This window comes from Drosophila takahashii, chromosome 3L (genome assembly GCF_030179915.1).
Source record: "Drosophila takahashii strain IR98-3 E-12201 chromosome 3L, DtakHiC1v2, whole genome shotgun sequence".
Classification (NCBI taxonomy): domain Eukaryota; kingdom Metazoa; phylum Arthropoda; class Insecta; order Diptera; family Drosophilidae; genus Drosophila; species Drosophila takahashii.
This window is the reverse complement of record NC_091680.1, coordinates 11,432,367-11,457,619: the sequence shown is the minus strand read 5'-3', so window position 1 is coordinate 11,457,619 and position 25,253 is coordinate 11,432,367. Positions and strand designations below refer to the sequence as shown.

The following is a 25,253-nucleotide window of genomic DNA, read 5'->3' as shown; positions in this document are numbered from 1 at the left end:
TGCCACTTCAGCTGCGGGCGACCGACAACGTTGCGTATGAGCGATGGCTGATGCCCTCCCAGTGCGGATTATTGTCTATGCTGACAAAGGATTTAAGCGGAATTTGATACAGCCACAGGACAAGGACGCAGAACGCAGGACGAAAGCTGAAACGAAGCCATCCATTAAATGCTACGGCAAATTAAGTCATTAAAAAACAATTTTTGAACCAGCCGAAGGGGCGTATACGCAATCTACCAGAGAGAAGAAGCAGGTGGAACTGCCAAAAAATAAATATGCAAATTCGGCATTTTCCAAGTGGAGACAGCCATAAAAATGCAATCACACAAAAAGCAAAAGAAGAGCCAAAGGAAATGTAAAAGCCAAAGGCGGCCAGGCCGGCAAATAAGAAAAAGTGAAAAGAAATGACGTAAAAGTGTGACTCAAAAGACGGGGGCTTACGAGGGGTTGGGTTTTCAAAAGGGGAACTTTGACTGGATGTGTGCGAGTGTGAGTGTGTAGGTGGGGGCGTGAAGAGGTTGCCAACTATTTCTGTAGACGCAGCTGAATGTGCCGCTGCTGCTGCCTCCTTTGTTGCCATCTTTTGCCTAGGCCAAAAGCATAAAATTAAAATGCGAAAATGCAGACAATGGGTCGACCAAAAGGGACGGCGATAGCTACTCAAAAAAATGACAGTTTAAGTAAATAAATATTTACCTAGAAAGGTTACTTAGTTATTCCCCATTTTTTAATGTTTCTCATTTAAATAAACATTTAAAAAATATTTTAAATATATTATATAAATACACATTTATGGAAGGTGTCAGTAATAACAGTATTCTTAATAGAGGTGCAAAAACATCGATGTTATATCTGAAAACAGATAATTTCTACTTCTCTAATTCTTCAAATTCGAATTCCAGAGAACTTAGTTAAGATACAATTACTTTTCTTAATATCTAAATTGGTTTGGGCTTAAATGTAATTTGATTTTTAGTCAAAGGAATCGATTTATTCGAATACAAAATATTTAAATTTGTAAGAAAATTAAAAAACTTTAATATGCATAGATTTTCTCCCTGTGCATACGCGAGTACTGCCGAGTGTATTTGTGTGTAAAAGTGAAAAAGCGCAGCTGAGCACGTCATCCTCAAAGGCGGCGCTCCTCCAGGCTTCTGCTTTTTGTTGGTTTTGCCTCACTTCAATCATTTCGTTTGAGAACATCCATCCATATGCATATGCATGCGAATACTGTGTACCTGCATCTGCATCTGAAACTACGCGAATGTATCTGCATCTGCAGCTGTCTCTCAGCTCGAAAAACGCGCTACCAACGTTTTTCGCTTTTGTTTTAGCAGCGCTTTTATGCCGTGTTCTTTCTCTTTTTTTTTTTTTGGCAACGCTTTTGGCCCGAATTGCGCCTTAAATTCGCTGCAGTTAAGCTACGTCTGGCGACCCAGTTAAGGGATCTCTAAATCAGATGAGAAATTTTAATTTATATAGAGAGTTACGCAAATGAGATTCGGCAGCTTAGATAGGAGAATTCCTAAATATCCGAGAGATGCTCGACAACATACTTGCAACCATTGGCATTTTAGCCCACACAAATCTAAATGTGTGCATTTCCTCTCAAGTTAATGAAATATTTCAAGTTGCCAACTCGCATAAAACCGATGTTGTCTGTGCGCTCTGGTACCTATGGCTGTAAAAGTATCTGTATCTGTATCTGCATTTACACATTTGCATTTATATCTCGGCGTGCGTGAGTGTGTGCCATTGTAGTTGCTACGCTTATTAAGATATTTTTGGCTCAAATACTTTGCCTAGCCAAGAATTTCTAACGAGGCGGCGACAAAGCAATGAAAGTTTCACCCGGGGAATAACAATCATCATTTCGAACAGCGTGAAATTCACTCGATTAGCAGCTGCCTAATATCATTAAGTTGTAAACAAAATAAACGAAACACCCAATTAGCCTTTTGAGAGCAGGCAGGAAAACCCATTCAATGAATGAACGCCTGAAATGGTGAGTAAACAAATCTTTCCTAATCACTTTTCCCCCTCTTAAAATTCCCAAGTGCTGCGCAAAATTATTGTTATTTGATGGTTTAATATAGTAATCGATAAATAAAAGCTTTAAATTAAAGTTACAGGAGAAGGGTTATCGTTAAAAAGCAATTAATAATATTGAGTTTCTTTAAATTTAATTTATTGTAAAATTCCAATTTAATAACATAGTTTTATAACTTTACTACCACTTAAAAGTGCTACCAAAATTGTTATTTGATGGCTTAGCAATCGATAAATAAATGTTTTATGACATTTACAGGAGAATGGTTATCGTTAAAAGAACAATTAATAAAATTGAGAATCTTTGAATTTCATTTATTGCAAAATACCAATTTAATACCAAAGTTGTATAAGCGGTTAAAAGCCGAAACTTTGTCTATGAAATCGATGGCAAATTGCTCTGGAGCCCGCAAAGTTCTCACATTAGCCAAGTGGAAACTTTTGTCAGGTGGCGCAAACTCAATTTCCATATGCATTATATGCATCTGTATCTGTATCTGAATCTTGCTATCTATCGATGGTGTGTGTGTGTGCATCCGCTGGTGGGCAGCGCAAACGATTTGAGAACCGTGAAAATATGCAGATAACTAATATTAACTTTTTGTTCGAATGCATGAATGAAGCGTGGAAACGGAATAGTTGTAAAAAAAAAGAAGGCAGCTCGTTAGATGAATGAATGAATGAATGGGGAGAGAACTCGAACTCAAACTCGACGACGACTCGCTTGAATGCAGCTCCAGTGAGCTAGAGTTCGAACCCCGAGGCATATGCAAAAAGCTAAAATAATTGCTCTGTTAGAGAGAACGAAACGAGAAAATTGGGAGCAGTGCGTGCAGCAGTCTGGTTCTATTTATGGCCACACTTTTCAAATCCCCCGACGAATGGCGGCCATAAAAGCCGCACGCAGTTGACCCACACATGCTGACGGGTTGCCTCGGCCCTCTTAGCATATAGATTATTCAGGTGGGTGTGTCCGTAGCTGTATCTCAGCCCCCCTATACCATTGTATCTGTATCCGTAGCATCTGTATTTGTATCTCTACACTCTCTACAGTCCGTATTCTGATTTTGTGGCCGTGCCTCTGCCGCTGCGTTGCGGTCCAAATGGTCAGCGCCACGCTAGAGTGCAAGTTCGGTTACCGTTTGGTGACCATTTTGCATGTGGGCTAACGCATCGAACCCAAAACCTGAACCCTAAAATACACCTATTACTAGGTTATAAAAAAAACTATTTTCTAACAAAAGAAATGGGGGAAATTTTATGCTTACAAAATTATTAATTAAAAAATAACTGTTGAGTTATTTATAACCACCTAAAAATTTCCTCAAGTCCCGATAAAGTGCTCAATAGTAAACATAGGTCGATTAAATCACTAATAGTTAAAAAAAAAAACTATTTCATTCCATTTTAATGTCATTCTTTTGTAAACCTATTACATTAAGAATATATTAGTATTATTAGTATACAACTTATTTGCATCATGCTTGAAGTTAGGATCTCTGTCAAATACACATATCTTTATCATCTCAAAAAAATCCGATGGTTTTCCCATTGTGTAGGCAAGTTCGCTTCACGCATAGCGGGGGATTAGTTTGATTCGTGAAAAGTCAAAGCTTAAAGGCATTTCCTCGCCTTGTTTCCTTTTGACACAGATTTTCTTTATGGCCTTAACCCACCACCACCCCGAAGAAAAGCCACACACACACACACACGCCTCCCATCCCGATGGTGGCCCCCTTTTTTAGTCTTGAACTTTGACGTCGTTTACGAGTTTCTCGACAGGCTGCCAGCCAAGCTAGCTAGGCTAGATCCAGCGAATCGTTCCGATAACAGAGCCTGGCGGGCATATTATATATTTTTATTACCAACGGCAGCAGCCTTTATAAAAGGGGCGTGTCGCAGCCCCCTTTTCATTCTCCCTCGAACAGCTGTCGCCAATGATGGCGGCATAGCAGAGACTTTTCGCCATTTTTGTATCTTTAGCGAGAAAATTAAATGAAAACATATAGTATATATACAAAAGTACTTCAGCTCTTTTGGCATGCGTGTGTTGTCGCTTATAAAGAAAAATCTCTTGAGTAACAAGAAGAGGATTCACTTGTAGCCTAGGCGACAGACCAAAAAAAAAAAAACGAAATAAACCAAAAAGCGAAAAAGCGGCGACGGGGGTCGGGTGAAAATGAATATTGAAGAGCGGAGCGCATTATAATTTTAGATTTATGTACAGGGTGTCCCAGAGATGGGAACTCTGAGCAGGGAGGATGATGTGCGAGTAGTCGGCCAGCCGGAGGGAATACCTATTTATATTTATGTAAGCCGAAAAGGCAGGCGGACTGCCAAAATAAGAATTACGGCATTGAAAGCTTAAAGCAGTGCTCGAGGGCTGGAAGCTGGGATCAGGGAATGAAGCTCCCCCAAGACCTCCGACGGTTTGATATTCGAAAAATGTCGCCTAGCTGAAATATCTTATTTAAGATGTGCACAGAGAAAAACGATAATAATTAACATAATAATCTATGAATGTTTTCTAGATTTTCATAACATTTTGAGCAAGTATTTTATAACTATACATTCTATTTAATATTATTATAATAAATAAATAATAATTTCAAGCAGGCATTTCTAAATGCAAGTTGATTTTAGAACAATATTCTTAATTTCGGTTGAAAATCGAAATGTTTAAGAAACTTCTCCCTCACACAGATTTAATTTTGAAGAAATTCCTTTAGCATTCCCGGTTGAAATGTGTTTCCGTTCACAAATCAATCGGGATGAGATGGTATAGCACCCTCTACGGCGAAATGTGTGAGGAAAAGTCTCTATCCCCAGGCGACACTTCCCATTGGTTCTGTTTTTCTTTTCTTTGTCGCTGTTTTCCCCAGTTTCCCTGTTTACCCCGCTCTCAACAACTTATTAGATTTGGCCTAAAGATGCTCGCGAGTGAAATCCGCGGCGTGGGTTATTTCGAAACGGTTGGCATTTTTCACAGTTCTTTATGCGACTTTTTGATTCCCGAGCATTTCATCACAGAATGCAACTAAAAATACATTACACATTTTACTATATAGAATACACTGTATTTTACCTTATTTTTTTCTTTGTTTTCCTTGTTCCTCGTTTGCAGCAGCCAGAAAAATCAAGTTTAAAACTTTCCGCTCGATGTGATTTTTCACTCTTTTGGACTTTGATTCACTTATTGGCTGGTTTGCTCTTGCTTTTTGTTGTTCAAACTTAACAATTGGATCTTTAAAGATATAAATTAGCACCTGTTTTGTTGTGGAACGTTTGCGCTCTAATATTTCAACAATTATTTTGCATAATAATTAGGTTTTTATCACTTTTCGATGATTTCGACTCCTCTCTCGTTTTTCAGATGGGCGACTGCAAGGCAAATAGAATTGTGGGATTTAGGTTTGGGTTTCCTGGTATTTCTTTTTTTTTATTTTTCAGTTGGTAGATGTTGTTTGGTCCATCGTTTAGCCACTCATCAAATGGCAGTCAAAAAGGCCAGCCAGGAAAAATTTGAATAAACAAATTCTCCAGCTTTCTCTGCCGCACATGCATGTGAATGGGTAAAAAGGTGGGAGGAGAAGTGTAGGGGCTGGGGTGGGGGTGGTGTAATGTGGGCGAAGGGTTGTAACTATGCGAGTTTTCTGCTAGTGCGGCTGCTGCTGCCGTTTTTGTTGTTGTTTATGGCCATTACGTATACGCAACGTGTGCGAAAAAGGCAACACACGACGTTTGGGTTCGGGGGCGGAAAAAGTGTGGGGGATGGTTTTTAGGTGGGGGTAGAAAACGAGCGAGAGAGCTTCGCTGATACGGTTGTGACTACTACAACTTTTTTTTGGAGGTGGTAAAAGGGAAAAGGGCCGAAAAGGAGGAGATTATAAAGGGTCAGGAGGCAAGAACCAAGAAGTAAGGGCATAGAAACACCAAGGAGAAAGCGGAAGTGGGCGGATTTTGCCATTGCTTTGGTATACACAAAAATGCTGGCCAAAAACAACCAGCAACAACATAACAACAATAAACAACAGGAACAACAACCCGAGTATGTCACGCATAAAAAACACATTCTCCCTTCGGGCCAACCAACAACTCTCCTCCTTCTGGCCATAATAATTTGTTTTTCTGGCGAAAAATCCAAACTGCCGCCTGTGAGCCCAAAATCAAGTACGTTCTCACACGATTTTTCACTCACATATATATATATAGTGTCGGTACATATGTACAGTATATATCTTTTATTGTGGCTCACACATCAACTTTTTGCCTTGTTTCGGGCCAAAATAGTAGTCGTTGACTTCTGTCCGCGGCCATCACTTAAAAATACGACTTTTTTTTATTTTTTCCCTCTTGTTTTGGTTTTATATTTTTTATGGGTTTTTTGGCGAAAAAAACGCAGTTTAAAAAGCGTTTGAGAGTGAGAAAGTGGGAGAAGGAAGGCGATGTGGTAACTGTTTGTTGTCGTTATTGTTGTTAATTGTTGTTGCAGCGGCGGAAAACGCATGAAAAACTGGCACACAAACACACTCAAACGGCGTTAAAAATGTAGAACTCTTATTTTTTTTCTTCTTTTTTTTTACTTTACGTGCGACGCGAGAGTTTTATATTTTGGCCGAAAAGAAGCGGAGAGCGGCGGTGACGGCGGTTTTCTGTTATTTTGTGAGTTCCGAAAACCCGAAATCGAAAAGTGTTGCAATCTCAACGACGGTAGAACAACGACTCAGATACGAGCGACGAACGAATATAGTTTCCCCATTTGGGGGCCCCCAGCTGCGCAGTCGACGTCGACCGAGGCGCAGGCAGAGGCAGAGGCAGCGAAGAGAGTCAGCCGCCGCTCTCGCATTCTCTTTGTTGCCGCGCTTGCTCTCTTTGAGCGAAATTCGAGAGATGCAATGATGCACGTGCGTTGTTCCAAGTGTGTGTGTGTGTGTGAAAAAGATTACAATAAACACATTTTAGCAATATTACATATTTGGCCTATTTATTAAACACACCTCCCACTGCCCACCGCCGCCCACCACCCACCACAACCCGCTCTCTCAATCACACAATCTCCCGTTCCGATTAGAGTTGTGTTGTTGTCGCCCGAGAAAGAGACAGCGACTGCGACGCAGCTGTACAGTGATCTAATAACGGTTAAGGTTGCGATTATCTGATTGGAACTGTGCGCTTTCATCGGCAAATGCCAATTGGCAATGCAGGGAGGCACACAAGTCCAACTGGAAAGAAAGCGACACTTTATATTTCTGAAGATTTAAGATTGTATCTTATAAAAGAATTTTTATAATTTTTATAACTCATCGTACAACCATTTTTCTTACTATTTCTAAGTTAATTTTATGAGATAATTTGTAAAAAATATATTATATGAAATTAATGGTAAATAAATAAAAAAATAACAATAAAACTTCGATTTGGGAGCGACTACTGTGGGCTTATCCCGCGTTTATTCAAATTCCAGACCACTGAGGCGTGGTCAGCGACACCTCGTTTTTTGGGGCTCCCGCTCTAGACTAATTAACCGAATTCGGTGGGTTCTGTTCGGTTCTGTTCTGGGCGACCAAATAGGCCCCATTGTTATTCATATGAGCCGAAAGCAGTGTGCAGCGCCGGCAGCGCAGTCGGCAGAGACGTCAACTGTTTTGGCTGGGCGGGCAAACACAGTTATGTTTCGAGTTTTTTGATTCTTTACTTATTGTGCAATGATCCGAGGCAACTTAATTGCTTTTCGTTTGGGTTTTTGGCTACGACGTGAACAGCAGTCAGCAGTCTGCTGCCTTTTTCCAGTATATTTTGCACTTTTGAGTTCTCTTTGCGCTACGCTGCACTTCAAATGCTCAATTGTTGTCTATCAAAAAACGCTCCCCCACTCCATGAAACTTTGTCATTGTGGGAGGACGCATAAATAACGCCGCTGATAAAAAATGGGCGAAGGGCGAGCGAATCTAAAGCTCGTAATTATGGCCAGCCAGCCAGCTAGCCAGCTTTTTATTTATTTTTTCATTTAATTTTTTTTTTGTTTTATCAGCTCTCAGCGTTTCACTTACATAAGCTGAAACGGCGGAAAACACGTTGGAAAATTGCTCTGTGAATGCAAAATGCGAGAGCGTCTGTTTGTGAAGTTGGAAAATTTGAATTTCATCAACGGCAACGGCAAAGCAAAGCGAAAGCAAAGACAGCGGGCGAAACAATCATGATAATTAAATTGAGTTCACTGATGCGTATACTTAACATTAAATTCAAAGCCAGAAGCAAAGCAAAAAGCTGCTGCGCTGCGCTGCGCTGCCCTGCCTCTCAGTCAACGTCGCAATCGGGGGAAAAAGCATATAAAAATCAGCGACTGCTTTAAAATTGTAAAAAAAAAAAAGAACAGAACAGAAAAAGAACCTTCAACTGCCAGAGGTTTTGATTTCCTTCCTTTTTTCGGTTTGAAGAGGATGTGCTTGTTGTTAGAAACGGAACAAAAAAATTATATAGGTTAGCACTAGCCTTCGCATCCCTATCCCACTTGGAACTCGGGCTATATACTTGGCATCCAGAGAGAGAGAGAGGGACTGCCAAATAGAGAGAGACGCGTGAGAAGCGCAGAGAACTGAGAAAATGTGTGCCGCGTTGGGGGCATGCAAATGTGGGACGACTGCCCACGCAACACCCACTTTTCCACCCACCGCCAACAACAACAGTGTTGCCAAAAGAAAAGGAAATATTTTTGAGTGGATACTCTCTGGGAAAAATATATGCACTAAAAAAAACGAACTTTGTTAAATTAAAAATTTGTATATTGCTTCATTTTAATTATTGTAAATATAGCATAAATATTATCAAAATAATTCAACGGATAATTGGTCATTCTCTTAAAAATATGGCGATTAGTCCTCAACAAATATTTAAAAAAAAATTGTAAATGTGTAATGCCGTGTAAATAAGTAATATTTATAAAAAATTTGTAAATACTTTGAAAAAATTCTATAATGGTCAACATTTTTGGAGCATAATTAATTTAAGCAGTGAAATTTTATTTATATAATTTATTCATAAAAAAAAGTACACATTAACCTATTCAAAAGTCATACAGTTAAACCCATTATTCATAAAAAACCTACTTCTATAAATATTTCTGTATCAGTAATATCGCATTCGGTTGTTTGTGTCCGACGAAAATCAAATTAAATTACGAATACTTAACGTTATCAATTTAATGAGGCAAGTTGGGAATTCCCTTCTGGGGGTTGGTTGGTCAAGTCGGCCGTCAAAGTTGGCATGCCCCAAACTCCGCCAGAAGGGCAGGCGGAAAATCAAAGCCACTTTTTGCGCTCTTAAGTGCAAAAATCAAACACAAGCAACCCCCCAAAGCGGCGAAGCTGCTCTCTCTCTGTATTTTCTCTCACATTTCTCTCTCGGATCTCTCCCCCGATATCTCGCCATATCTTTGGCTCTCATCACTGGCTCTTCGTGTGCATTATTTATTGCTCTTATACAGGCCGAATGCTTGACGATGACGAAGGTGCGCTCCACTGTCAGTGTCACCACCCCCTCCCTGTCATCTGTCTCTCTCTCTTTCGCCACCTTTCCCTTTCTCTCCCTCGGTTCGGGCCCAGTTAACTAGTAAACCAACAACCTATAATGGAGCCTCTTCCGCGTTGTTATCCCTATCCTATCCCCCACATATTCCCCACAGAGAGAAAAATGATCAGCCATTAGTCATGAATTCGCAATGCTTATGATGTAACGATGGATTATCTGGGGAGCTGTTTTTGGATATCTATTTTACCTTTCATAGAAAAAATATGTATAAATGTATTCCACTTAAGATATTTTACCTCTTTACAAGAAATTACATTTATTATGCTAATAGTGATATTAAGAAAAACAAATACAAATCTATATACAATGATTAGATTATATAAAATAGATATTTAGAGATTACTTTAAGTATAGAACTAGCTCAATTTTTTCTAATATTTTATTTCATATCCCTTTCTTGATATTTTTGTTCTTGTGCACTTCCCAATTCTATCCCTTTTTTCGCATCCTGGAAAATGAGCACCAGCTGTCTGCCATTGTCTTTTCGATTTTCCCCTTTTATGTTGTTTGTTTTCTTTTGCGCCTGGTTGTATAATAAATAACTTTGAAATAAATCAAATCGGATCCTGGCGCAATGGACACATGTTAAATGGACCAAGTAATGTTTGCGAGGGGCGGGCGGCATCATCATATTTTTTATTGGGTCAAAATCAACAAGAGCAGCGGCGGCGGCGACCTTAGAACGCATTAGCAGCCGCTGTCGGCCAAGTCGTAATAATTTTATTAGCAAACATCAGAAATATAAAAAAATGCCGCTGGCCAGAGGCAAAAGAAATAACAGAAATAAAAGCGGCTATAATTTCGAAAGGTGTTGGCTTTTTCAGAAGTTCAAATCCGAACGGCGAGTGGGGAGTGGGGAGGTGGGCGGTAGGTGGCAGGGGGAGGGGCTGCGACAAGTGCAGGCGTGCTCAAGGTAAAAGCGCCGCAGTCGCAGTCGGCGTCGCTGCCAGCTGCGCTGTCAACTGCACTTCGGTCGAAATCCGAGTGCAAGATCAAGTGAAGCGAGTGGCCGAAAAAAAAAACTAGAGAGCGGCTACGAAGCCAGTGAGCGAGCCATTTATCATTTTACACTAAACATGATAAGCTATCGACTGGGAGATACTTGGTAGAAAATACCTTAACTATACTACAGCGTCATATGAGTATTTTAAATAGATAAATAGGTAATTCAAATTGATTAAGCAGAAAAATAAAGATTTATGTGCTATGTTTAAGAACACTAAATGACCAGATACTGCTGGTAAATTCATTCATGTCGATAAAGATAAAGATGTTTTTATTTCAAAGGAACGCTATTTAAATACTAAAATACTTCATTGTAAAAAAAGAACTGAAATATGTCCTATTATAAAGCATTTAAGAAAAAATATATGGTTATACAATAGTGTATTTGTAATTATTTTAGCTATTTCCATGAAACACAAAATTAAAAAAGGAAAATTTACTATTACAAAAAATTTGTATTATGGCAGATAAAAGTTCGAGTTATAAAAGTAAGGAACACATTCGCATCTCACTATTCCACAAAAATTTGTGAATTATGGAACACTTTTAAAAATATACTTTTAATAGATTTCAATATTAAGAATTCTCATAATCTTATAAAAATGGTATTGTAAAAGATTTCTATTGTAAAAGATTTCTAGATTTCTAGTAGATCTATTCCATCATATCCCACTTTAGGACAGGGTACTTAAGTTGGCCGCACGGGTGACAATCAGACACTCGGTCTCTGTCTCCCTCCCACCTTCCACCGCCCTCTCGCTCGCACACGTGCATTTCGGTGGTAGTGGTAGTAGTAGAGGTTTGTTTTTAGGCATTCTGGAGGCGATGCTGTTTAGGCCTCTTTAGTCAAGTGGCCGAGCAGCGACGTCGACTGAGGCAGAGGCAGCGACTGCGACTGCAGCAGAGGCAGAGGCAGCTGCGACTAGATAAAAAGAACAAATTGACTAAGCACGAAACACGTTTTAGCCAGAGTTTTTAGCCAGACTAGCAGCTCGAATCGGAATCGGAATTGGAATCGGTGGGAGCGGGACGGCGAATGACACACTGACCCAATTCCGGGTATTCGATTTTCTGGTTTTCCTCAAGAATACACGTTTTCCGCTGCATAAACACACACACACTCAAACACAAGAGCGCGAAAGAGGGAGAGCGGCAAAACGAGTTGCATGGCCAAGAATTTTCGCCTGGCATTTTTCATTTTCCCTGCGAGTGACATTCCCCAATTGAACCCCTACTCCCCCTCCTCTTAGTCACAATCCCTCTTTTTTCTCTAGGAAAAACTCACCGTTAGATTTCCGATTGGTTGCCAATACGTCGTTACGTTTCTTACGTGAGGGGACACCGTTTACAGTTACAGTTGCAAGTGCTTTTCCCGAACGCTGCTGCTGCTGCTGCTGCTTATCATCTATATCTCTGGTATACGCTTGTCATAGATATATGTATGTATATATCTCGATATATATTATTCAATCCTGATGCGTGGTTTTAACGGACGTTGAGAACAAGAACAAGAAGACCAAAAGACGATGGGACGACGAGTTTAAGATGGATTCTTGTTTTTTCTTTCTATTTCTTTTCGATATTTGGTGGTGTTTGCTTGTATTTATTGTTGTGTTCCGATTTATAACTATTTTATTTGAACATATATTTTGCACTAGAGAACTTACTTCCTACGAATCACAATTAGAAATGAGTGTGAGGCGACGACCGAAAGGAAAACTCCCGTCAAAGTGAAAAACTACGCGCCGTCTACTTGGGCAGCCGAAAAAACAAAAACACAGAGAGAGAGAGACACATGTGTTTTTTTCCAAATTTTATGGGTGCCAAGGAAAATTCAGCGCGGGTGGTGTGTGTGTGCGAGAGCCGCTTCAAAGGAAAACCCACGGCAAGCCAAGAAAACTCCCTTCAATATTTACCGTTTGGCGATATACAATTCTACAACTGCTATCGTGACGTAACGCGACGGCGACTGGTGGGACTGAGTGAAAAACACAGCTACGGCGCGTAACTCTGGTCTGGTGGAAATGGCGCACGAATTTCACGCATTTCCCTTTTCAAAAAAGAGCAGCGAGCAGCGCGAGAGTGAGACGGGTGATGAACAGCTGTTGGATACCGCAAAGAAATACCAAAATAACGCGTTTTCTTCACAGTGTGACCTTGCTGTGCGGTTTTTGGCCATTTATTGATTTTCCACTTGTTGCTGCTGCTGCCGATTTTCCCCGTGCCGAACAAAAAGCTAAAGCTCAAGCTTAAACCCGACTTGAAATTTATTCTCCCGATTACTACCGGTAGAACTGGTCTCGCGGTTAAAAACCCCAGCTGCGTTCAAAGCTCCCGCCCGATCTTAACGTCGGAATTCTCGTGTTTTTTCGCATTTAGTCAAAACCAAGCTTCAAAACTGGCAGCACGCATCATGTCCGCAGGTCGAGTGGTTATTTACGGCGGCAAGGGAGCCTTGGGCTCGGCCTGTGTCGATCACTTCAAAGCCAACAATTATGTGAGTTACCTTTCACTCACGAAATAATTATAAAAACTATTGTTTTCCCTTCCGATTACGACCTTCACCTGGTTAATCCCGTCCAGTGGGTGGGCAGCATCGATCTGACGGAGAACGAGAAGGCCGACGTGAGCATCGTGGTGCCACGCGATGCCGCTTGGTCCGAGCAGGAGGATGTGGTGGTCTCCAAGGTGGGCGAATCCCTGGCCGGCGAGAAACTGGATGCCGTGATCTGTGTGGCCGGCGGCTGGGCAGGTGGCAATGCCAAAAAGGATCTGGCCAAGAATGCCGATCTCATGTGGAAGCAGAGCGTCTGGACCTCGGCCATTTCCGCCGCTGTGGCGGCTCAGCATTTGAAGGAAGGAGGCCTGCTGGCTCTCACTGGCGCCAAACCTGCTCTGGAGGGCACGCCCGGCATGATTGGCTACGGAATGGCCAAGGCAGCTGTCCACCAGCTCACCCGATCTCTGGGCGCCGAGAAATCCGGTCTGCCGGCGGGTTCCCTGGCCGTGTCGATCCTTCCCGTCACCCTCGATACACCCATGAACCGCAAATGGATGCCGGACGCAGACTTTGGCACCTGGACCTCGCTAACCGAGGTGGCCGGACTCTTCCTCAAGTGGACTCAGGCTCAGGAGAGGCCCAAATCGGGATCCCTGCTGCAGCTGATCACCAAGAATGGCGTAACAGAGCTCATAGCCGCCGAATAGTTATAGAGATGATGATGCGGATCCAAAAATACTTATTTGAAGAACCAAAATGCTCAATAACCATAATCTAAATGCTTTCGCTTGTACATAAACTATTCATAAATAAATCGCTGGGCGGCTTTCGATCGTTTAATGTGGGTCTGTTTACACGTTTTGGGGGGCTATGGGGATAACCTTTTGAACCAGCGTTTAGAGCTTACTTAGAGTACAATCTTAGGTTTCTTCCTACGTCTTCTTCTTCTTCATAATCTTCATGAACAGCACCATACCTGGAAATAAAAAAGGCGAATAAACTCATTAGTATGATTAAGCAATACTCACTTAATGCAATAAATCGAACCAATTAAGAAAAAATGTTATTTCAAACTGAGTCACGGAAAACTTGTTTACTTGTACTCAGTTAAATGACCTGATATATGCAAGTTTTCCACTCAGTTTTATTTTTAAATTAAGCGGTCTAATTATTATAATTTTTGGTTTTTTTTATAATGAATTTTTATAGTTTGAATAACAAAGCTCGACATAAATTTAGCATGTCGGAAAAACGTGTCTTAATAAACAGAGTGAGATGTAAGTTTTTAATCCAGAAAATTAATAACTTCTTATAAAAACTAATACATTTTTGGATTATTTTAAGACATTTAATTAAAGTAGTGAATTAATGAAATAAAATATTGACTACCAAACCCCAAAGTAAGTTGGTTTTCCCCAATGTGAAACTAGGGGAATTTTTTTTGGGAACTTGGACGAATTTCTTGCTAAACAGCATGACTCACCTATGAAAGTGACAATTACAAAGACAATCATTAGCCAGAGCCAGCACTTGTAGGCTTTTTTTGAATGCTGCTCCAGTTTCTCAGCCTCTTTCCCAAGGGAATTTATATTGCGATCCGCCATTCCGGTGGATCGAGATACAACCTCCGTGTCCCTCCGGATAATCCGGTTAGCAGTCTCCGTCTGTTCCTTTAAATTTCGGGTCAAAGAGAGCATGTGCTCGGTGATCTTCTCCTGGGCATTCGTATAATACTTGGCAGCCTCGTTCATATTTTCGCCAGAAGTTCCCTGTACGGTGGCACCACCGGGACTAGAAGACGATTCTTCCACTCCTCGACGTCTTCGCAGGGCATCTGCATCTATAATGAATTATTATTTTTTAAATATTGAGAGGGACCAACCACATAAAGGGGTTTTTAAAAATAATTTATAAAATAATATAAGAAATTCGAAATTTTTTAAAATTTGAGTTTGGAATTGCATTCAGAATATCTTAGTTAGATATACTTCCAAAATAAAATGGGTAAAATATGGAATTGGATTAAAATTTTAAGATTTTTATGAAATAGTAAATTTAAATAATTTCATCTTACGTTAACATTAATCTTAAAATTATTAACATTTTGCTAACGCCCTTCTGAACCCCCTAATTACCCTGCAGCAGCTCCTTTCGCAGTTCGTTGTGATGTTTGGTGTTCTGCAGCTGTCTCATTTCTTTCAGTGCATTTTCCCCGGCCTCGCTGACGGAAGAGGATTGCGAGGGAGTATTTGTTGTGGAGCTGGGGACTTCCGTGAATCCCGTTGATAGTTTCAGAGCCTTCAGGCGCTCCGTGTAGCCCGGAATTCGGGTGGCACTCTGTGGATCGTCCATCTCCACCAATTCGGCGAGCATTGTGTCCAGGGACTTTATGAACTTCTGCAGCCGCCAGAAGTTCTGCTCACTTTTGGCCAGGTCCTCGCAGTTGGTCAGCAGGGTCCGGATATTTACATTTAGCTTCGTGGCCATTTCAGAGGGGAAAACATGAAAACAACAAAGTACAAATTCCTAGGTGTATTTAAAATACCAAAAATAACACCATTAGATAGTTATTACCTGGTCATACTATATACTAACATCTGACTACCTATCGATAGTACTATCATCTATCTAGCTATCAGTGATGTCGTAATTTAAAGCAAATGTAGCTAGCTCTTAACAACAAAATTGTACAATAACACAATTGAAATTATCAAACTTAGAAATTTAAGAACTAAATGACGATTATATTTTATGCATTGACGTAAGATATAATGCTTTTTGGAAATGAACAGTTTAATATTCTACATATTGATTTTTCAAATAAGAATTTAAGTACGATTTCCGTTTATATTAAACTAAAAGTAAAAGAGTGATAAACTTGTATTCAATTTTTACTAGCTAAAAAATTGCCGAAAACGATTTAAGCTAGCTAAATTTGCAGATCTGATGAATATTTGTTGGAACCACGAAAAAATACCGCAACTTAATGATACCTTGCTGCATACTTTTGGGCGCGACTCGAAAAATTCTTATCAGAATTCTAATAAGAAGTCGCCGCCAATATCAGAAGTTATCAATTAAACCTTTTTTGATAGCCCCAGCATATGTGTATTACCATGCGAGCGCACAATTTTGGAAACAGTCGTCGTACGCCAGGTGTCAAGATCACATTGGAATCGATTCCAAGGTAGTATTTTCGTTAGTTTCCTTATAATTCCCCTGAAGTGCCGTTACACTCGAAGTGTTATCAAGCAGCTGACGGGGCAAAAACAAAAAAAACCCACCCCTCAAGGCACCTGACGCCATGAATGAAAAGCGGCTGCTCTCTCTCCTCTCTCTTTCCACCGACTTTCTCTCTACTTTCTCTCGCCGCTCTCTTCGGCGCTCTCTTCTTGCGCAGCAGCAGCGCAGCAGCAGTTAACGGTGCATGTGAAAAAAGTCCCCTCACAAACGTCGTGAAAATCGAAATCGATAAGTAAGCAACGGATTTTAGCTGCCCAGAAAAGTCCAATAATTTCAGTGAAAAACCCAGCGATAAGGCCCCCAAAAAGTACTAATCCAGCTGAAAACCAACAACACAACCCGGTCATGTCCAAAAAAAGTGTTAGCCAAGTGTTTTCAATACCGTAGTTAGATAAAAAAAAATAAGCTAGTCTGGGGGCCAAGAAATCGATACGACACCCGAAAACGGGGGCTGCTGCGTGGGTTACTCCAGTGAAAATGTCCAGCTAAAAATAGTACACATTTTTGATTACAGAAAAACTTTCGTTATCCTTTAGTTTTCGATGCCAGTTTTCATTGCATTTTCGTTACATAAGTTTTGAGAACCTCAGCTGCGTAGCGAATCCATAAACGGCTTAAGAACCATTCAACCACCCACATATACCACCCAGTTACACAGACAAAAATAAAATTAAAATAAAGCAAATTTATCTAATCTAATCTGGTGATGATAAATTATTGGATATTTGGTTATCATAAAATAAAAATTAATTTACTAAATTTTTCAACATTTAAAATATTAAATACTGTTAGATGTCTAAAATAACAGGGTCAAAACTGAATTTGTTTACCCATTCCCCACTCACCTAGTATCATCCTACTTTTTACAGTTGCTAGAGGTAATGTAACGCCATTTTTTCGGAGCTCGAACAGAAAAACCAAATCGTAGAGTGACCCGATTGCAGTAGACAAAGCCCCAAGATGCAGCCGCCGCCGCGTAAGGTAAAGCTTGAAACAAAAATCCTAGTGCTAGAATATAGTTCCCAAATAACTTAATCCCCCTGTCGTAATCATACAGGGAAACTATGTGAAATTCCTCAAGAATTTGCACACGGAGCAGGTGGCCAAGCTGCAGCTGAAGAACCAGCATGAGTGCGACCTGTTGGAGGACATACGCCAGTTTACCATCAAGCGCTCGGCTGTCGAGAAGTCGTACAGTGAGTCGCTGCTCAAGATCTCATCGCAGTATCTCAACAAGAAGATACCCAATATACCAGATATTAAGATGGATGGCATGGAGGAGCGCTGGTGCGTTTTTCTTTCTGAACTTTCCTTTTGGGAGATTTTTTAATACAATATTTTTGTTTCACAGGAACATGTGGAGTGTTTGGCGCACGGTTCTCGAGGAGAACGAAAAGTTAGCCCGTGCCCGTTTGGCCGCCATAGAGGTGTTCCAACAACAGATTGCAGACGAAGCCAAAGTTCTGCGGGACTATAAGTTGGCCATAGCAAAGCGCTCGCTATCCGGAATTGTCAACGTTCAGAAGGAACTTCATTTGAGTGTGGGCGATGTGGACAAGACCAAGAAATCATACTTTGACGAGGAGCACTGTGCCCATGATGTTCGGGATAAGGCCCGCGATATCGAGGAGAAGCTTAAGAAGAAGAAGGGCTCCTTCTTTCAATCGATCACTTCGCTGCAGAAGAACAGCGCCCGAGTGACGTCCCGCAAGGAGTTGCTCGAGGAGAAGTCATCCGGCGCTCGGAATGACTACGTACTCAGCTTGGCAGCGGCCAACGCCCATCAGAATCGGTACTTCACAGTCGATCTGCAGACCACGATGACCACCATGGAGAACTATGTGTTTGAGCGGGTCGCCGAGTACCTGATGCTAATGGGGTAAGCATATTTTTCGGTATATACAATTTTGTAGCTATATAAAACTTAAGGAAAAATAATGCTTATAAAAATTAAGGCTAAACGAAAGATATTTTATTCAAATTTTTCTTAATGCATTATCAATATACATACAATTTTGTAGCTATATACAACATAAGGAAAAATAATGCTTATAAAATTAAGGCTAAACCAAAGGGTCAAATATATTTAATTTAAATTTTTCTTAAGGCATTATCAAATCAGGAAATCATTTTATAAATTTCGTAATCTTTGTTTGGTCATGTCGATAATTACATGCTGATAATACATGGCGCCATTGACATCGTTAGCTTTTTCAGAAAACTACCACATTTGTGTACATAAGCTTAAATGGATCAATGTGTGAGTTGTTAGATATGAAAAAAAGTTAGGTGTGAATAAATTTTAATTCTACAATATCTCATTAGAACTTAAAATTCCTTTGTCTTAATATTTAATTTGATAAGATGGAGCTGTTTTTATTAGTAATTAAGGTCATAAACTAATTATAAAACTTTTTTTCTTTCCAGCCGCACCGAGCTGCTGACTTGCTCGGCCACTCAGAATAGCTTCGGGAAGATCCGTGACCAGGCGCAGCAGTTGACCCGGGAGTACAACCTGCAGTGCTGCTACCTGTTCTATCCGGTGCTCAAGCAGCACATCCAGTACGACTTCGAGGCGTGCGACAATGATCCGGTGCGCAAGGTGACCGCGGAGCACGAATCCGCGGCCGAGACGCTGACCAAGGAGGCCAAAAATCTGGCTGGTCGGGTGGTCAAGGAGAACGCTTCGATCCGGGAGAATGCCAAGAAGTTGGCCCTGTGCCAGTCTCTTAGGGATTCCGGGCAGCGCTCCGATCCCAACGATCCAAATGGACCGGATCTCGATACAAAGATCGAGGAGTTCCGCGATCAGATCCGTCGCTCGGAGACGGAGAAGACCAAGGCGGAGGCTTGTTTGCAGTGTCTGCGGGACGGTGGCATCAACGTGGACGAGTGGGTGCAGGAGGCCGAGATTATGGGAGTGCAGGAGCTGACGCGCTCGGCCAGCTCCATTTCGATGCGCACGGATGCCTCCGGCCAGGGCGAGAACCCCAGCTCGGATTCCTTCTACGACAGCGACAAGGAGGAGACCCAGGCCCAGGCCGCGGCCCAGACGAAGCCCAAGACGGAGCAGCAACTGTCCAGGGATCGCACCTTCAGCGACAGCGACGATGAGCCCGAGGTGCGTCCCTCGGCGGCGGCAGCTTCCTCTTCAGCAGCGGCTGCATCCTCGTCCATGATGGCCAGCGGTGGCGCCGGTGCCTGGGATGACCCCACTGAGGTCAACTGGGGAGCCGCCGACGAGGAGGAGGACAAGGACGAACCGATCGTTCCGGAGCCCAAGGAGGCTATCTTTAAGTGCACTGCGCTCTACAGTTATACGGTAAGGGATTTTTGGTTTATGGTACCACAGAAACCTTTAGAGATTTGGAAAAAAATCCTACAAAAAATCTAAAATTTAAAAAAAAAAAATTTTTTAATAACTTCATCATTATTATTGTTTAATCCAATTTGGAATCTAGTTTAAAACCAAAATATAGCTGATTGTTCCAAGTAACGAAGTCTACAATCTTAAGAGGTTTTTTATACTTACACCAAAAAAAAATCGATATGAAACGTAGATCGATTTTACAAAAAGAGTATTTCATGTAAAAACGAAATGCGTTTTGCATCTCCTGAAATTTACATGGCCATATCGATGTGTGTGTACAATATTGTCCAATTCTATGTCTCTACTTATATTACATCTGTATTAAATTATCATATTTCTTACCTAACCCTCAGTCACTTTTACTTATGATTTTAAATCTTTAGGTATTTCTGTGGCACCCCATAATTTCTTTATTGGATAATCTTTTTCATATAATAAATTTTTCCCTCCTTAGGCCCAGAATCCCGATGAGCTCAGTATCGTCGAGAACGAACAACTCGAGGTGGTTGGCGAGGGCGACGGCGATGGGTGGCTGAGGGCCCGCAACTATCGCGGCGAGGAGGGCTACGTGCCACACAACTATCTGGACAACGACCAGGAGACAGCGGGCGGCGCCTTTAATGGTACATCCGGCAATCAATTGCGCTCTCAAATCTCATTCTCATCTGTCGATTATACCGTTGACAATGAAGATCAGACGGTGGACTCGATGCAATCGCCCGACCAGGTGTCGGTCATCATGGCGCCCCAGAAGCGGGTCAAATCGGACGTGGAGTGGTGCATCGCGCTGTACGACTACGACGCCACCGCCGAGGATGAGCTGACCTTCGAGGAGGGCGACAAGATCAAGATTATCACCAAAACGGCCCACGGGGTGGACGACGGTTGGTGGGAGGGCGAGCTGGATGGCAAATTTGGGAACTTCCCCTCGCTGGTCGTCGAGGAGTGCGACGAGTTGGGCGAACCGCTCAGCGAGGGCGGCGACGAATCACCCCCGCCCACCGCAGCGCCCAGCTTTGCCCTGCCCCCCGCACCGGCCCTACCCCCAGAGTACGCCCACGAGCTGGAACTGGAGCTCACCGAGGACATGTTCGGCTCCCAGGACACGGCAGGTAAGCGATCGAAAAGCTTCCTTATTTCTGAATTTATTTTATGGAATACCAATATTTTTAAGGGGGATTTTAAATCATATTTCATTCTGTCTTTAAATTCATGAGTTTTATTGTATCATACTTGACTGAAAAGAGATTAAAGTGTGAAAATATCAGTAAAACTTATTTTTTCGTTCACATAAATATAAAATTGATTAGGATGAAATTGAAAGCTGTTCATTCCTTTGTATTGCGTTTTATATCTTGTAGGGTCTTCGAATTTCTAGAAGGAATTTATTAATTTTTTAAGATAAATCTATTTATTTTAATTTTTATTTAAGTCTGAGTTTTTTAAACAGATTACAAAGTAATTAAATAAATGTACCTTATATTTAACATTAAATGTTGTAAAAATGTAAAATATTTTTCGAATAACAATAAATTCGCCTTCATTAACAGACGAGGATAGCGGCTACATACCCAACGGCGCTGCTGCCCCGAGTATGCCTCCGCCAGGTAAATGACACTCCCCTCCTTAACACCTGGTCTTTTGTTTCCCCTCTATCTATCTTTATACTATACAATATCTGTCACTCGATATCGATTCCTCTAGTACCGAACATTTGTATAATTTTTAACTTTCCACTATCAAAAAACAAAAAAAAATTAAAATATTTCCGATCAAAGTACTGTTATACCTGCTTCTATATTCTCTAGAGGTAAACCTATTCTCCAAAGTGCAGCTCGTCTAACTACTAACCACTTGTACCACTACTACCAATTCTCCACCAATCCACCACTAAACCACCACAAAATTAACAACAATTACCACCATTTATCACTGTAACTACTCTTCACTACTCTCCGTTAATGTGCTATTTTGTCTCTCGTCTCCAAAAGTCTCCGCAAGTCTCCGCAGGCGAGACGAAGTCCAGCGATGAAATGCCCTACGATTTTTTACAGTGTTATTCTTAGGCTGCTTGTCAGAAAGTGTCGTGCCGTGTTATCGTTATTTCTCCATCGATTTATTTCTTTTTGCAGCTTCTCTTTATCTCTCTATATATAAAAAGATATATCTGTGATTTGTGTGTGGCACTGATATTTAAATTGAATTGCATTTAATGCTTTGATTGGTTATTGATTTTTCGAAATATCACGTTTTTCTTTTTTTGTCGTTTTGCATTGATTGTTTTTCACTCGATGTAATTGTGTCTTTGTGTCATTTAAGGCCAGAACCAAAGCCAAACCACTGCCAAGAAGGGTAATTTAATAAATATGCTCTTTTATCCAATCTATCTAATCCCCGAAACTTTTCTTGATTCAGTAATAATTAGTGTAGGAAAATCTCTTTCAACTCCACTGTTCGAGAGCATGTCCTAAAACCCTTTCAACTTTTGTTCTACAAACTGAGTCTTTCTTCTTGGTATATAGAAACTATATATATGTTCAGTATGAGGTTTTTCTCCTAACTATTTATTATTAAATGTTATCCATAATTAAAAAAAAAAAAACAAAATATATACACAACAATAAAGAAAAGGTCCATTCTTTGTAAATATTTAAGTATAACCCAATCGGTTTCCATTTGTAGTTCAGTAATTACGAGTCTGAATTGGGAAACCAAAAATGTTCAAACAAAATCCCCTAGTTTTCGACCAATCTCCCGCATGATTGTCAGCCTCGGATCTGAATAAATGTATCTTATTATTTTACTTTTGCTGAATATTTATTTCTTTTTCGTTCCCCTTGCAAAACCTAATCGTGTACTTAGATAGTTTTTGTGCCAAGGCTGCCTTGATCCTTAGTTTCTTCCTCACCGCTCTATAACATTTCGATCGATAAAATGTAATAATAAAATATATATATTATCGAAATTATGATTGTTGACTAAGCCAATGAATATTTTCTCATTTATTTTTAACGCATACTCAGTACTCATCCAAGAGCCTGGCATGGAGGTAAAATATAAAATATATACTATACAAATATTTTGGATTTGTAGATTTATTTTAAAATACGCAAAACGATATTATTCCTTTTTTTTAATTTTTGTATATTTAAAGAGCATACTTTGATACCTAATTTTATAAAGGGAAACTTATACGTTTTATCCATAATTCTGTTAAAATAAAATACATTTATATATTTTTTTATGGTTTTATTTTATTTTTTACTATATAATAATAAAATAGATAATGATTTTTTTGCCATTCCAGGACGATCTCAGTGACGATGGGCAGCCGCCGCCGTCGTTGCCGCCGCCCCAGCTAACGAAACCGGGCGGATCCGCTCCTGGATCGGGAAATAAGGCCGAAAAGGGGGCGGCGGCTGGCGGCGCCAACACGCTGAACTTAGGTATGGCACAAATAATTGTTACCGCTGCAACCCCCATGGTTGAAGACGGTGCCGATAAATCTTTCCCACCAGTAGGCGAGGGCGATGCGAAGGAGCCGAAGGAGCAGGCGTCCAAGGAGCAGCAGCCGGCGAAGCCGGTGGCCAAGAAGCCAGATATTGCGCCCAAGCCGCTGGCCAAGGTGGCGCCTCAGGCCGCAGCGGCGGCGGCCAAAGAAGGTAATCATCCTGGTGGAGCGGTGAGGCCCGTGGTGAGCATTACACTGACCGAGTATCCATCCTGTGATGCAGAGGACCAGCAGTCCTTCTCGGAGAAGGACTCGGACTCGGCCTCGGTGGCCGATGTGCCGGCCCTGCAGGATGCGGAGGATCCGTTCAACGAGAAGGCCAAGGGCGAGTCGGGATTCGAGGCGAACTTTGAGGCGAACTTCGATGCCAACTTCGATGACGCCTTCGCCGGAAGCGGAGGATCCGGCGGCGGCGGCGGAGGTGGGGGCGGAGGCGGTGGGGGTCAGGCCAACGAGTTGGACATCAATGGAGAGGCAGCAGGAGAATCGGCTGGATCGGCGGCCGGCGAGGAGGATATTGAGGCACCCAAACAGGTGGTCGGTGGGCGAGCTAGCATACCCGAGGAATTGGACTCAAATCAATTGGCACGTTTGCAAAATCTGAAGGAGTCGAACGCTTAGATTCGCCGCTCCGGTCTCTTCCTCTTGGTCGGCACTTCAATGTTGTTTCTTTTGTTCTTTTAGGCACACGACCATGAGCATGATATATACTATAAAGACTATAGCCACGGACAGTTATAGAGCGGATCAGCGGAACACCACACCAAACCCCACAACACTTGAAAGCATTTCGATCTCACACCCATCCCACAACCTATCCAACAAATCCAAACACACAGATGATACAGCCTGACTCAGACGGACTAGCCACTTATCGATCGATCGGGTGGCGGAAATAGATTGTAGAAAGCTCTATTAATTGAAAATCCAATCCCCATAAATAGTTTATTTTGGCTGCCCGATTCCACATACAACGACACAATAGCAGGATATATATTATATATGTACTTAAATCTGAGGTCGGGATCCCTCTACCTCTCAAACTCCCTCTTCACTTGTAGCGCTCAAATTGTGTACATCCATTTGAATACTTCTTCTGACTGCCTCTGGGGTTATAGTTAGACATCAACTGGGCCTTCATAAACAAAACCACCATACGATATATTACTATATATAAATATAAACATAATTATGTTAGTTTGTAATGTGTTAAACCCTCAGAAATGTCTGAACAACATTGATATATTATAAATGGAATATTGTAACGTTTTGAAAGACAATTACTTATGTAGCACTCAGACACGGGTCTTCGTATATCGAATATCAGCATCCACAAAACTAATCGAGCAATAATATGTATATATATCTAAGTGAATTAGAGAATCCTTAAGTTAGCCATTCGCTTGAATATGCCGCCAACAAAAGCCAATCAACTTTAAAGTCAATTCAGTTGGTTTTGTTTTTCGCTTCTGTTCGCTCCACTTAGACCTAGGATCTCTGCACATTATAGTGAATTAATCGAAGCCGACAAGGAATGTATTGTACTCGAATCGCATGAGCGGATCCGGCGGATATATATTGTTGTAATTGTATGCAAAACTCTAGCCTAATTAGTTAAATGTTTTCGTGTCTAGTTAAATGGTCTAAGTTAATGTTGGATGCCAGAACGAAGATATTTGCAATTAGTAAAACGTAAAAAGCCTACTCAATGCGAGACTTTGTTTGCGATACTCGAATATTAAAGTTCATAACTCACCAATTGGATAACTTCATATTCACGTAACCGATATTACCGAACATAGATAACAATGATAAAACGATAAAAACCAAATATAAGTAAGCCGCAAACTGAATTGTATGTACTTTTTGAGCCCCGCCCAGTGAGTTAATCAAAGTTTTATGTCATAGTTTTGAAAAACCTTCTGTTCGAACAACTAACAAATAAAATTTCCACTTTAAAGCAAGAAAAATGTACTCTTTTGGGGAAT

General features: G+C 41.1%; 4 protein-coding genes across 9 annotated transcripts in view; 2 read left to right on the top strand and 2 right to left on the bottom strand.

Moving 5' to 3' along the window:
- bol (boule homolog, RNA binding protein) overlaps positions 1 to 12,332 on the bottom strand; it is a 29,411-nt gene extending 17,079 nt beyond the window's left edge. For 2 of the 6 annotated variants that reach the window (XM_017144488.3, XM_017144489.3), the window contains exon 1: positions 11,927 to 12,332. The gene's annotated coding sequence lies outside the window, so the exon portion shown is untranslated. Of the gene's footprint in view, positions 1 to 5,134; positions 5,397 to 11,926 lie in introns of those variants that run through there. The other 4 variants (XM_017144485.3, XM_070214891.1, XM_017144487.3 and 1 more) reach the window with 3 other exon arrangements.
- Positions 12,333 to 13,002: 670 nt separating this feature from the next.
- On the top strand, positions 13,003 to 13,981 carry Dhpr (dihydropteridine reductase). Its single transcript, XM_017144483.3, has 2 exons — positions 13,003 to 13,138; positions 13,225 to 13,981. The coding sequence occupies exons 1-2, from the start codon at positions 13,055 to 13,057 to the stop codon at positions 13,846 to 13,848; spliced, it is 708 nt and encodes a 235-aa protein (XP_016999972.2). The 5' UTR covers positions 13,003 to 13,054; the 3' UTR covers positions 13,849 to 13,981.
- Positions 13,935 to 15,682, bottom strand: Use1 (Vesicle transport protein Use1). Its single transcript, XM_017144482.3, has 3 exons — positions 15,277 to 15,682; positions 14,625 to 14,981; positions 13,935 to 14,117 (listed from the first exon to the last, which is right to left on the bottom strand). The coding sequence occupies exons 1-3, from the start codon at positions 15,626 to 15,628 to the stop codon at positions 14,074 to 14,076; spliced, it is 753 nt and encodes a 250-aa protein (XP_016999971.2). The 5' UTR covers positions 15,629 to 15,682; the 3' UTR covers positions 13,935 to 14,073.
- Positions 15,683 to 16,526: 844 nt separating this feature from the next.
- Positions 16,527 to 25,234, top strand: nwk (nervous wreck). Its single transcript, XM_044395782.2, has 11 exons — positions 16,527 to 16,616; positions 17,254 to 17,365; positions 17,442 to 17,671; positions 17,736 to 18,263; positions 18,812 to 19,706; positions 20,209 to 20,866; positions 21,305 to 21,361; positions 22,778 to 22,803; positions 23,062 to 23,200; positions 23,273 to 23,416; positions 23,489 to 25,234. Exons 2-11 carry the CDS (start codon positions 17,345 to 17,347, stop codon positions 23,884 to 23,886), a joined length of 3,096 nt encoding a protein of 1,031 aa, XP_044251717.2. The 5' UTR covers positions 16,527 to 16,616; positions 17,254 to 17,344; the 3' UTR covers positions 23,887 to 25,234.
- Positions 25,235 to 25,253: the final 19 nt, after the last annotated feature.